This window comes from Coturnix japonica, chromosome Z (assembly GCF_054131305.1).
Source record: "Coturnix japonica strain WE chromosome Z, WE-NBRP24, whole genome shotgun sequence".
Lineage (NCBI taxonomy): Eukaryota > Metazoa > Chordata > Aves > Galliformes > Phasianidae > Coturnix > Coturnix japonica.
Window position 1 is genome coordinate 49040833 of NC_140702.1, and position 13608 is coordinate 49054440.

At 52.1% G+C, this 13608-nt stretch overlaps 2 protein-coding genes across 2 annotated transcripts; both read right to left on the minus strand.

Annotated features, from left to right (window-relative positions):
• Window positions 1-4739: 4739 nt before the first annotated feature.
• On the minus strand, window positions 4740-8210 carry LOC146753992 (uncharacterized). The gene is made up of 2 exons (XM_085530750.1): window positions 7049-8210; window positions 4740-6641 (listed from the first exon to the last, which is right to left on the minus strand). The coding sequence occupies exon 2, from the start codon at window positions 6422-6424 to the stop codon at window positions 4940-4942; it is 1485 nt and encodes a 494-aa protein (XP_085386876.1). The 5' UTR covers window positions 6425-6641; window positions 7049-8210; the 3' UTR covers window positions 4740-4939.
• Window positions 8211-10563: 2353 nt separating this feature from the next.
• On the minus strand, window positions 10564-13388 carry LOC146753993 (uncharacterized). Its single transcript, XM_085530752.1, has 2 exons — window positions 12893-13388; window positions 10564-12485 (listed from the first exon to the last, which is right to left on the minus strand). The coding sequence occupies exon 2, from the start codon at window positions 12266-12268 to the stop codon at window positions 11117-11119; it is 1152 nt and encodes a 383-aa protein (XP_085386878.1). The 5' UTR covers window positions 12269-12485; window positions 12893-13388; the 3' UTR covers window positions 10564-11116.
• Window positions 13389-13608: the final 220 nt, after the last annotated feature.

Consider the following 13608-nt stretch of genomic DNA (forward strand, 5'->3'; position numbering starts at 1 on the left):
TATCAGAGCTTGTGTACTCCAACAGCCATCAACAAAACTATCTTTTAATGTGGCAAAGATGAGGTATCAGGCTGGACAGTTCTTCAAAACACATAAATTGCTCCCGGTACCTACAGAGCTACAGAGTAGCAGCACAGCATGCGTGGTCTATAACAGAAGTGAGCATTTCATACACCAGCATCCATCTGCAGCTTTCACGTTCTTCAAATACTGAAGTGTTCTTTTCACTTAGCTAATTAAATTCACCCTCCTTCACTGATGGTGGTAGCAGAAAGCACAAGTTTAGCTCCTAACGTATCTTGGATGTCGTCATCCCATGTCGCAGTGGTGTCAGTAAAATCCTTCAACAAAAAGCTGAAGACAAAATTCTCTTCATTTTAAAGAAGAAAACATTCGGAAAGGAAGAGAAAAATATCACCATGAATGTAAAAAGATCCATCACTAAAAGTACGCAGGCTTCTCCTTCCTTGCCTATACTACTGCAAAGAAGCATGAAGTCAAGATCAGCTTAGGAATTTCCGAGGAGAAAAGAACGTTATTGCAGAACAAAGCATGTAGAGGCAATAAAATAAATGCTACCACTAGACGGTAGCAAATACTAATTTATTGTATTCTGATAACAGAATATTTGACCATTAAAACAAACAAACTAACAAAACCAAACAGTGAAATCCTGTGAGAAGGGAACAGATGGGATAACTGCCTGACTGGAATAAAAGTCTGTTCTCTCTGGAGACAATAACAGAATTTCTTATTGAGGATAATTCACTTAGTAGGCTCCAAATTCTAATTTCCTGGTCAAGTACCTGGCTTGTCTAATAGTTTTAATGTTTGTCTTCTAAGGTGCTAAGCTTTCACAGAATTATAGAATCACAGAAACCTCAGAGTTGGAAGGGACCTCTGATGGCCATCTGGTCCGACTCTCCCACAATGAACAGGAAACTTCAGGGCTTATTCCACGGAACTGGAGTATGAACCTTTCAGTGATCCATACTGCACATGATGTTGTGATGTGGAATATTGACAGCAACATTACAAAACCATGACACAAGGGCACATTGCCAGGTGTCTTTTGGGAGGGCTGCACTGAATCCTTTCATCCCACAGGTGGTATTGGTATTGGGTTTGCCTCTGCTCAGGTGCAACATCTTGTACTTGGATTTATAGAATCTCATAAAGTTACTTGTGCCCATTGCTCAGCACTGTCTAGGTCCCACCAGATGGCATCCCGTCCATCTGGAATGTCAACTGCACCCCACAGCTTGGTGCCATCCACAAGCTTGCTAAGGGTGCACTCAACCCCACTGTCAGTATCATTACTGAAGATATTAAAGGTAATCAGCCCCAGCACCAACCCCTGGCAGACACCAATCATCACCAAACTCCATCCAGACACTGAGCCACTGACCGGCTCTCTCTGGACCCAATCCTACATCCAACTCTTCATTTGTAGAAAAGTTCACCAATCAAATTTATATCTTCCCAATGTGGAGAAAAGGATGTTGTGAATTACTGTGCCAAAGGCCTTACAGAATCACAGAATCACAGAATAACCCAGGTTGGAAGAGACCTCAAGGATCATGTAGTTCCAGTCCCCCTGCCTAGCAGGGCCACCAAACATACACATTTACTAGATCAGGTTGCCCAGGGCCCCGTCCAACCTGGCCTTGAACACCTCCAAGGACGGGGCATCCACAACCTCCCTGGGCAGCCTGTTCCAGGGCCTAACCACTTTCCTAGTGAAGAACTTCCCCCTAACATCCAACCTAAATCTTCCCTCTTTTAACTTAAAACCATTTCCCCATGTCCTGCTATTGTCAGCCCTTTAGAAGCGTTTACTCCCCTCCTGGGTGTAGGTTCCCTTCAGGTATTGAAAGGCTGCAATGAGGTCACCCCGCAACCTTCTCTTCTCTAGGCTGAACAAACCCAACTCCCTCAGCCTGTCCTCATAGGGGAGGTGCTCCAGCCCCCTGATCATCTTTGTGGCCCTCCTCTGGACCCTTTCCAAAATCTCTATGTCCTTACAGAAGTCAAGATAGATAGGCATTGGTGACTCTTCCCTTGTCTATTGATGCAATGATGCAGATGGGGCCTCACAGGAGGGAGACAATCACTTCCCTTCCCCTTTTCTAATCACTTGGGCCACCCCTTTTCTAATTCAGCCCAGGATATGCTTGGCCTTCCAGGCTGCCTAAGAGATAAGTGGGAGTGACCAGAAGCTGCATCAGCAGTGCAAGAACCCTATTCTTTCCATATGCACGGTGTGGCCAGTGCAAGGGAGCTCTTTGGTGGCTGCCTGTGCTGGGAGGATAACGGACACTATTCAGCAGCCTTGGTTATCCCTGCTTCATGCTGCTTTCCCCATCCCCATCCACACAGACCAGGCTGGGATGACTCCTGGATCACAGGCCAAGGTGACCAAAGGACTTGCCCTGCACCACCTCAATGTGCCAGCCTGCAGAAGGAGCTGACGGCCTGTTCCTGGTACACGGCCACAGGGGAGGAGAAGCTCCAGCCAACTTGCCGGGGCTTATCCTTGTCATGAATTAGACCAAATCCGCTTCCAAATCATACATAATTTATTTAATTTGAGTAAGCTATCAAGCAGCACCACAGCACTGGCCGGGCCGGGGAGCCAACAGCCCCCCACCATCTGGCCACTTGCTTTTATAGTCATTTCTTCCGAGTGGCCAGGCTCTCGTGCTTCTGCGACTGCGCCGTCTCTGTTACCAGGCTTTACTCTTTCTTGTTGCTGGGGGCTGTTGTTTCCCGCGCCCCTTTCCCCGCGGCCAGGTGCCTCCGCTCCCAGTCCGGAGTCCGTCCAATCCGGGGCGGGGGGGGCGAAGCGGCGTAAACAGGAGCGGCGAGCTGGCAATGTGCATGGAGAGCTTCCCAAAAGTCTTCTGACCGAACGGCAGCTTTGGGATGACGGCAAGCGCTTTGCTGACGCACTGGCTCCTGGATTTGATGTCAGTCACACAAAAGCCTGCACAGTCTGTCTGACAGCTGGCATCCTTTAGCTTCCAGGTGTTGCCAGGGCCAGGAAGCGCTATGGTACTGCAGATGTCCAGTGCAGCTTTGGACCTCAGCTGAAGTGCAGCAGTGACATGACAGGCTGTCCCACTCCACCAGCTCCTCCAGATCCTTCGAGGCTGCCTGCAGGAAGTCAGGGCCCATCACAGGCCTGCGCCCCGGCAGCTCCGACAGCACCTGCTGGTGATGGGTACCAGGGCGTGCTCTATGCACTGCATCTGGGTGTCCCTGTCCGGCCCCACCTGGCACAGGAACACCAGGATCACGCTCCTCAGCCGGTTGACCTTCCACCAGCGCAGCTCCCCGTTGCAACGTATCTGCTGCTCAAATGCTCTTGCTCCTTGTCTGCTGCATGTCTCGGAGGCAAAGCAATCTCTGCAGCAGACAAGGAGCAAAGCAATCTCCGCAGCAGACAAGTTTGCACACAGGCAAAGCAATCTGGGGGCAGCACTGCTTCTGGGGATGCTCCTGTGCCTCAGCCTGGCCCTGGCTGTGAGTCTGAGCCTTCTGCTGGATGGTCTTCCTGGCTAGACCCACGTTCCAGGGCAGCAGAATATAGGGGGGGCATGCCCTTGACCTGGATCTGCCCTGGCTTGATGGGCTTGGGCAGGACTTGGCTCCTCCTCCTCCAGAGGAGGGCCGCGAAGATGATCAGGGGGCTGGAGCACCTCCCCTATGAGGACAGGCTGAGGGAGTTGGGTTTGTTCAGCCTGGAGAAGAGAAGGTTGCGGGGTGACCTCATTGCAGCCTTTCAATACCTGAAGAGAACTTACTCCCGGGAGGGGAGTAAACGCTTCTAAAGGGCTGACAATAGCAGGACATGGGGAAATGGTTTTAAGTTAAAAAAGGGAAGATTTAGGTTGGATGTTAGGGGGAAATTCTTCAGTAGGAGAGTGGTTAGGCCCTGGAACAGGCTGCCCAGGGAGGTTGTGGATGCCCCGTCCTTGGAGGTGTTCAAGACCAGGTTGGATGGGCCCCTGGGCAACCTGATCTAGTAAATGTGTATGTTTGGTGGCCCTGCTAGGCAGGGGGGCTTGAACTACATGATCCTAGAGGTCCCTTCCAACCCGGGTCATTCTGTGATTCTGTGATTCTGTTATCCCAGCTTCATGCTGCTTTCCCCATCCCCATCCCCACAGACTAGGCTGGGATGACTCCTGGATCACAGGCCAAGGTGACCAAAGGACTTACCATGCAGCACGTCAATGTGCCAGCCTGCAGAAGGAGCTGACGGCCTGTTCCTGGTGCTGTGGGAGCCTGCAGTCCCATGCGGTGTCAGGACTTGGTGCTGTGCCTCCAGATGGGTCAACAAAGCCCCAAGCTGCACCCAAGGCACGGCCACAGGGGAGGAGAAGCTCCAGCCAACTTGCCGGGGCTTCTCCTTGTCATGAATTAGACCAGTCCAGGGTGGGGGGGGGGGGGGGGGGAAGCAGCATAAACAGGAGCGACGCAAGCAGGAGCCGCAGGGGCGCTTACAAAACCCGGCAGCCCGCTCGACCCCGCTCCCGCACAGCGCCCCTCAGCAACATCCACCTTCCCAAACATTCACAAACTTTCTACAACCAACACAACGAACGAACATTTACAAACTTTTTACAATCCTCATCTGCACGTCCTCCTGTGCAACAGCACAGCTTCCATCCTGAGCCCATCTCCCCCCTCAATCCCCAGGAGGGCCCCCGTAGAGAAAGCTCTTAGGCACTTACTTTAGAAAAATAGAAAAATTTATTTATAGATAAAAAAATACATATTTAGAAATAGATAAAGAGACACACTTATTTATCTAGAAAAGAAAAAAAAAACGTCTTTTTTGCAGAAGGTGCATTGTCCTTCTTCGACTTGTCGCTAAGGTGAATGAGCTTAGAAGCAATGTCCTGTGGCTTTTCATTCGTCACGCACGCCTTCCCTAAAACCAAGGTACTATTTGCTCGGGCCACAGTGCAGGGCAGTATCGGAACACTAGTCTGGCAGTTGGAAAGCCAGGGCCTTTCACTTCGGCGTTCCGCTTGCTTTTGCCTCTGCTAGGGGACTTCTTCGACTGGGCCCGCTGCTTTTGTCCTTTGGGGCCTACCTCAGCCCAAGATGCCACGGATGTTGCAGACACATACGAGCTGGTAGATTCTTCCTCCTGGGACACTGCAGGCTTCGATGGACTGCCTGAGATAAGGAGGTTCTCACAGCGCTTCAACTTCAGGGAGCGGATGTGCAGCTCCAGGGTCTCGCGCTTCTCATTCAGGAATCGAGACCGACAGATGGGGAAGTATCCGTTAACCAGCTGGGATTTTGATGCCATGGTGCCAGCTGGGCGGGTGCGGGACATCCAACGCTGCCGCCACATGGACTTCCGCACTAACTCAGGTAAGCAGCGAAGCTTTATCTCCAGGCATTTTCTGGCCACGTGCATGGAGAGCTTCCCAAAGGTCTTCGGACCGAGCTGCAGCTTTGAGATGACAGCATGCGCTTTGCTGACGCACTGGCTCCTGGATTTGATGTCAGTCACGCAAAAGCCTGCACAGTCTGTCTGACAGCTGGCATCCTTTATCTTTGATGTGTTGTCTGAGCCAGGAAGCGCTACGGTAGCTGTGGGATGCTCTTGCTCCTTGTCTGCTGCGTGGCTCGGAGGCAAAGCAATCTCTGCCGACTCCTGGGGGCAGCACTGCTTCTGGGGATGCTGCTGTGCCTGAGCCTGGCCCTGGCTGTGAGTCTGAGCCTTCTGCTGGATGGTCTTCCTGGCTTGACCCACGTCCCAGGGCAACAGAATATAGGGGGCGCATGGCATCAGTATGGGGAAATCTCCAGGGCTGGGTACACCACGGTCACTCTTCTGTTTCTTCTTGAGAACGCTGCCTGCAGTGCATTTGCCCTTGGCCTGGGTCTGCCCTGGCTTGATGGGCTTGGGCAGGACATGGCTGCATTGTCTTTCCCGTGCCAGCTGATGGGAGATCAAGAGCAATTTGGGCAGGGCGGCCATGCGCACTTCCAGGCTTTTCCGGGCTATATGGACCGTGAGGGCTCTGTAGGTATCAGCGCACCACAGGCATCCAGTGGGGCAGACTGGCAACAGCTTTGCCTGTGCTCTGCTGGCTACTTTCAAGGAGTCGATGTTGCCTTTTCCAGTGCAGCTTTGGATCTCAGCTGAAGTGCAGCAGTGACATGGCAGGCTGTTCCGCTCCACCAGCTCCTCCAGATCCTTCCAGGCTGCCTGCAGGAAGTCAGGGCCCAGCACAGGCCTGACCTCAGGCAGCTCCGACAGCAGCAGCTGCTGGAGCTCCTGGTCAGCCTTACTGCAGCGCCTCCATGGCTTGCAGTGTTTCTTGGCACCTGTAAAACAGGGAAGGTCACTGAGCCACAGGGCAACAGGAGCTCCAGAGATGCTCTGAGCCAGGCACATCCTTTTTAAATTAAACTATTAAAATTTAGAAGGAACATTGGTGCTGATACATGTGAACGATGAACAGGGCTTAGCTGCTCCCAGAGGCTCAGCCCAGCCTGGAGATGGATGCTCCTGGGCAGGCCTGGGGCATGGGCTGGCCCTCACAGGACCTACCTGGCTTCAGTGCTGCTGCTCGCTGCCACCATTTCCTCAACCGCAAGCGTCGTCTGCCGGCCTGCGGACACACGGACATGGCTCCTGAGTCATGCTCCTGGGTGGTCTCGAAAAACTGCTCCCGACTCCCCCAGCCCCAAATCCCCCAGATGCAAGTCATCCCCACCCTCAAAATATCCCCTACCTGCAGGTTTCGGGCTACAGTGAGCAGGATAACTCCGGCCACAAGAAACATGAGGCCGTAGAGAAGGGCAAGGGTTATAAGGACAACGAGAGAGCTGCTGTCAACCATCGCTAAACGCTGGTCACGACCGCAATGGCAGAGGCGGGTCACCTCTCTGAACTCACAGCTTGAGCACGATGACACCACAATGCTGCCCACCCGCCCTCGGAATTGTGACACGCTGCGGGGCGGAGCCTGAGCATGGGTTCTCTGCCTCCTCGTGCCCACGCCATGCCTGCACTCACCTCGTGCTGGCTGCCATCCTGTTACCAGGACTGCTCTCGGCTTGGGGAAGTATCAGCTGTGGAAGCACAACACACAGAAGTTGTGAAGCATGACCAGAAAAGAAACTGCCTGTAGCCAGTTAATGAGAGAAAGCTTGTGTGCTCGAACACCACATGCTCACTGTATGCTAAGGAATCAGTGGTAGAAGGGCTTTACAGCTTTATTGCTGCAACCAATCAGAGGAATTATGGTTATGAGAATTACTCTTTTTCCAATAAAGTGTCTCTGCTATTCAATCCTGGAGTGGCTGAGTCCGTTTCTCCCAGTAAACAGTGACACCAATGTGATATCGGGACCAGCACAGCGACGCAGAGAGAGACCTCAGCAGGAGCGGGTCAGCTGGACTGACCTGGGATAAAGAAATCGCTGGTCATTGGAGTGGTGAACACAACCGAGGGCAGGATGGGGTAGAGCACATTTGCTGAAGAACAGGCAATTAGCGGACCCCTCCTGCATATCCTCACTAAGAGAGAGGTTAAGCATTGTGCTGCAAGGGTCTGCTGGCTGATGGCATCATTCAAAGCCAATGGATTGTTTGCTACAGCTGGCAATACTGTAGCCAGAATATACTACAACAATATAACAACGGGCTGCAGATGCAATTTGGAAAGCTATAGGACAAGGAGGCTGGGATGCATCTCCTTGGGACTCATAGACTTGTGGATGTTCAGATTCCTCAGGTGCTCATGAACCTCATCTTTGCTTACAGTGAGGATGTAGATTCCGAAACCCCCTCCTACCAAACCCAAAGTTTGAGGGCTGTGTGGTGAGCAGTTATCAGAGAAGAGCGAGGCAAAAAAAGTTGCTGAGTTCCTCATCCTTCTCCTCGTCTGTTGTACAGGCCTGCGTGTGTCACTGACAAGGGGGTTACGCCCTCCTGGATTTTCTTTTTCTGGTTGAGGTACATGTAGAAGAGTTACGTGTTCTTTATGGCATCCCTTGTGGAGTTCAATTCAAGCAGGGTTTTGGCTTTCCTGAGCCTATCAACAGGCTCTGACTGATCAGGTGGCCTATAGTAGACACCGCTCACAAGGCTCCCTTTCCTGCCTTGGTCTCTTAACTGTCACCCATATGACTTCTTTAGGGACAGCTCTTCACATTCTGTTCTTTCCTGTGTAGGTAGCAATGCCCCACTCCTTCCTTCCTCACCTGTGCCTTCTGAACAGCTTGTAGCCACCAATAGGCACACTCCTAACTTGCAGAATAAAACTCTATAATCCAGAGATGGGTTATAAAGCAGGTATGTTTATTCCAGCGCCGGGTGCAAGGGGGATAGCTCCACCAAACTTGCACCCCGAATTGTAAAATCGTGACACAGATATAGGTACATCTAATACAGAGTCAATGATTTCTTGGAATTCTAATACATAGTCAATAGTTCTTGGAATTCTGATACATATTCAATAGTTCTTTAGCATGCAGACCCCCTCTTGTTCTTATCTGGGGGATGCAACTCCTCTTCTGGTATTTACAGTATCTATTCTCCTCCTTGCCTGATGTCGTCCAGTGAGGTCTCACTCCTTATCTGCATCCTCCCTGCTCTCCCAGGCCCCCCGTTTCTTTTACTTGTTACCTTTAAGTTTCCTTTACTTATTTCTATAATCTACCTTTAAGTTTCCCTTCCTTGTTTCTGTAAACTACCTTTAACTATCCCCCTCCTAGCCCCCCTTTCTTCCGAATTCCAGTAGAGCATCTGTTTCCTGCTTCACTGTTCACTCCAGTCAAGATAATCATCCCACCGGGTTTTGGTGACAGCAACTATATTGTGGTTTTACAGGAGCACAGTAGCTTCCAGCTCCTCCAGTTTGTTTCCCAAGCTGTGTGCACTGGTGTAGAAGCTCTTCAGCTGGGTAGCTGGTCTTCTCACTTCCTTAAAGGATAACTCCTTAATTCCTTTTAGGTATTTCCCTTGATTTTCCCCATTGGCTTCTCCTGTTGCCCCAGCACAGAATCACGGAATCACAGAATCACCAGGACTGGAAAAGACCCATGGGATCGCCCAGTCCAACCATCCACCCATCACCAACAGTTCTCACTAAACCACGTCCCTCAGTACAACTTCTCCCGGGTCTAATTCCTGAAAACTCAGCATGACAGGAGATAAGATCCAGAGGTACTGTGTTTATTCGGGGGTTTAAGGAGACCTGTAAAAAAACAGTAAGTAAAGAGCAGTGGAGGAAACGGTGCTTTGGAAAGGTGATTTCATGTAGGAGATGCTGGGGAGGGTGCAGAGGTCATCAGATCACTGTGATTTGCCTCCGGAACAGCATCTCTGCTTCCTGCAGGGGAAAACGTGCAAATTTGTCACTGAGACAGGTGCCAAGCACATACCCAGCACACAGCGCTGCTCAAGCACTTTGGTTTTGCAGAGGCTGCTCTTCGTAGATGTCGCGGAGTTCTCTCTAGAGCTCACTCCGTGACAGCGGGAACAAACCCGGGCAGGGAAGGAACAAAAGTACCTCCCCTCTCTAACTGCACGGTGCGGCGGCCAGGCCTGGCCCGGCTACGTGCGCTCGGAGGGAGGGGAAGGGAAGGGAGATTGCCATTGGATCTAGGAAGGAAAAATGAAAAAAAAAAAAAGAACGTTCTGAGAACGAGCGGCAGTTTAATGAACCCAATGACACTAAACAACGACGAGAGAGTTTCAACAAAGAGAAAAAAACTAAGTCCCAATCTCACCGGCGGGCTGTGGGAGGCTGAAAGGTACCTCCCATCCGGTGCTGTCCCCTCCCCCCATGCCCATTTAAGGCACCGAAAAGAAAAGCAAAGAGTGGAGGGAAGGGGGTCTGGACCATGCTCTCAGCCCAGGATTTCAATTCTGGGATGCTCCTGTGTGGAGCAGGGTGTCAGTCCCTTCCAGTGCAGGATATTCTGTGATTCTTTAATTCTTAACAGTAACATTATCATGAAGTCGTTCTTTTCACCTTGCATTAGTTCCTGGTTTGTGGAAGTTTCTTCAAGCTACCTAATAGTTATGACACGGTGAATCAGTTCGCCTCTGCTGGTGTCCTGGTTTCAGCTGACGGCCTGTTCCTGGTGCTGTGGGAGCCTGCAGTCCCCTTGCAGTGTCAGGACTTGGTGCTGTGCCTCCAGATGGGTCACAGAGCCCCAAGCTGCACCCAGGGCGCGGCCACAGGGGAGGAGAAGCTCCAGCCAACTTACCGGGGCTTCTCCTTGTCATGAATTAGACCAGTCCGGGGCGGGGGGGAGGGGGGGAAGCGGCGTAAACAGGAGCGGGGCAAGCAGGAGCCGCAGGGGCGCTTACAAAACCCGGCAGCCCGCTCGACCCCGCTCCCGCACAGCGCCCCTCAGCAACATCCACCTTCCCAAACATTCACAAACTTTCTACAACCAACACAACGAATGAACATTTACAAACTTTTTACAATCCTCATCTGCACGTCCTCCCGTGCAACAGCACAGCTTCCATCCTGAGCCCATCTCCCCCCTCAATCCCCAGGAGGGCCCCCGTAGAGAAAGCTCTTAGGCACTTACTTTAGAAAAATAGAAAAATTTATTTATAGATAAAAAAATACATATTTAGAAATAGATAAAGAGACACACTTATTTATCTAGAAAAGAAAAAAAAAACGTCTTTTTTGCAGAAGGTGCATTGTCCTTCTTCGACTTGTCGCTAAGGTGAATGAGCTTAGAAGCAATGTCCTGTGGCTTTTCATTCGTCACGCACGCCTTCCCTAAAACCAAGGTACTATTTGCTCGGGCCACAGTGCAGGGCAGTATCGGAACACTAGTCTGGCAGCTGGAAAGCCAGGGCCTTTCACTTCGGCGTTCCGCTTGCTTTTGCCTCTGCTAGGGGACTTCTTCGACTGGGCCCGCTGCTTTTGTCCTTTGGGGCCTACCTCAGCCCAAGATGCCACGGATGTTGCAGACACATACGAGCTGGTAGATTCTTCCTCCTGGGACACTGCGGGCTTCGATGGACTGGCTGAGATAAGGAGGTTCTCACAGCGCTTCAACTTCAGGGAGCGGATGTGCAGCTCCAGGGTCTCGCGCTTCTCATTCAGGAATCAAGACCGACGGATGGGGAAGTATCCGTTAACCAGCTGGGATTTTGATGCCATGGTGCCAGCTGGGCGGGTGCGGGACATCCAACGCTGCCGCCACATGGACTTCCGCACTAACTCAGGTAAGCAGCGAAGCTTTATCTCCAGGCATTTTCTGGCCACGTGCATGGAGAGCTTCCCAAAGGTCTTCGGACCGAGCTGCAGCTTTGAGATGACAGCATGCGCTTTGCTGACGCACTGGCTCCTGGATTTGATGTCAGTCACGCAAAAGCCTGCACAGTCTGTCTGACAGCTGGCATCCTTTATCTTTGATGTGTTGTCTGAGCCAGGAAGCGCTACGGTAGCTGTGGGATGCTCTTGCTCCTTGTCTGCTGCGTGGCTCGGAGGCAAAGCAATCTCTGCCGACTCCTGGGGGCAGCACTGCTTCTGGGGATGCTGCTGTGCCTGAGCCTGGCCCTGGCTGTGAGTCTGAGCCTTCTGCTGGATGGTCTTCCTGGCTTGACCCACGTCCCAGGGCAACAGAATATAGGGGGCGCATGGCATCAGTATGGGGAAATCTCCAGGGCTGGGTACACCACGGTCACTCTTCTGTTTCTTCTTGAGAACGCTGCCTGCAGTGCATTTGCCCTTGGCCTGGGTCTGCCCTGGCTTGATGGGCTTGGGCAGGACATGGCTGCATTGTCTTTCCCGTGCCAGCTGATGGGAGATCAAGAGCAATTTGGGCAGGGCGGCCATGCGCACTTCCAGGCTTTTCCGGGCTATATGGACCGTGAGGGCTCTGTAGGTATCAGCGCACCACAGGCATCCAGTGGGGCAGACTGGCAACAGCTTTGCCTGTGCTCTGCTGGCTACTTTCAAGGAGTCGATGTTGCCTTTTCCAGTGCAGCTTTGGATCTCAGCTGAAGTGCAGCAGTGACATGGCAGGCTGTTCCGCTCCACCAGCTCCTCCAGATCCTTCCAGGCTGCCTGCAGGAAGTCAGGGCCCAGCACAGGCCTGACCTCAGGCAGCTCCGACAGCAGCAGCTGCTGGAGCTCCTGGTCAGCCTTACTGCAGCGCCTCCATGGCTTGCAGTGTTTCTTGGCACCTGTAAAACAGGGAAGGTCACTGAGCCACAGGGCAACAGGAGCTCCAGAGATGCTCTGAGCCAGGCACATCCTTTTTAAATTAAACTATTAAAATTTAGAAGGAACATTGGTGCTGATACATGTGAACGATGAACAGGGCTTAGCTGCTCCCAGAGGCTCAGCCCAGCCTGGAGATGGATGCTCCTGGGCAGGCCTGGGGCATGGGCTGGCCCTCACAGGACCTACCTGGCTTCAGTGCTGCTGCTCGCTGCCACCATTTCCTCAACCGCAAGCGTCGTCTGCCGGCCTGCGGACACACGGACATGGCTCCTGAGTCATGCTCCTGGGTGGTCTCGAAAAACTGCTCCCGACTCCCCCAGCCCCAAATCCCCCAGATGCAAGTCATCCCCACCCTCAAAATATCCCCTACCTGCAGGTTTCGGGCTACAGTGAGCAGGATAACTCCGGCCACAAGAAACATGAGGCCGTAGAGAAGGGCAAGGGTTATAAGGACAACGAGAGAGCTGCTGTCAACCATCGCTAAACGCTGGTCACGACCGCAATGGCAGAGGCGGGTCACCTCTCTGAACTCACAGCTTGAGCACGATGACACCACAATGCTGCCCACCCGCCCTCGGAATTGTGACACGCTGCGGGGCGGAGCCTGAGCATGGGTTCTCTGCCTCCTCGTGCCCACCCCATGCCTGCACTCACCTCGTGCTGGCTGCCATCCTGTTACCAGGACTGCTCTCGGCTTGGGGAAGTATCAGCTGTGGAAGCACAACACACAGAAGTTGTGAAGCATGACCAGAAAAGAAACTGCCTGTAGCCAGTTAATGAGAGAAAGCTTGTGTGCTCGAACACCACATGCTCACTGTATGCTAAGGAATCAGTGGTAGAAGGGCTTTACAGCTTTATTGCTGCAACCAATCAGAGGAATTATGGTTATGAGAATTACTCTTTTTCCAATAAAGTGTCTCTGCTATTCAATCCTGGAGTGGCTGAGTCCGTTTCTCCCAGTAAACAGTGACACCAATGTGATATCGGGACCAGCACAGCGACGCAGAGAGAGACCTCAGCAGGAGCGGGTCAGCTGGACTGACCTGGGATAAAGAAATCGCTGGTCATTGGAGTGGTGAACACAACCGAGGGCAGGATGGGGTAGAGCACATTTGCTGAAGAACAGGCAATTAGCGGACCCCTCCTGCATATCCTCACTAAGAGAGACGTTAAGCATTGTGCTGCAAGGGTCTGCTGGCTGATGGCATCGTTCAAAGCCAATGGATTGTTTGCTACAGCTGGCAATACTGTAGCCAGAATATACTACAACAATATAACAACGGGCTGCAGATGCAATTTGGAAAGCTATAGGACAAGGAGGCTGGGATGCATCTCCTTGGGACTCATAGACTTGTGGATGTTCAGATTCC

Excerpts from the sequence above, each read along its gene's own strand:
- LOC146753992 (XM_085530750.1), bottom strand. The coding sequence starts at position 6,424 with ATGTGCCTGGCTCAGAGCATCTCTGGAGCTCCTGTTGCCCTGTGGCTC.
- LOC146753993 (XM_085530752.1), bottom strand. The coding sequence starts at position 12,268 with ATGTGCCTGGCTCAGAGCATCTCTGGAGCTCCTGTTGCCCTGTGGCTC.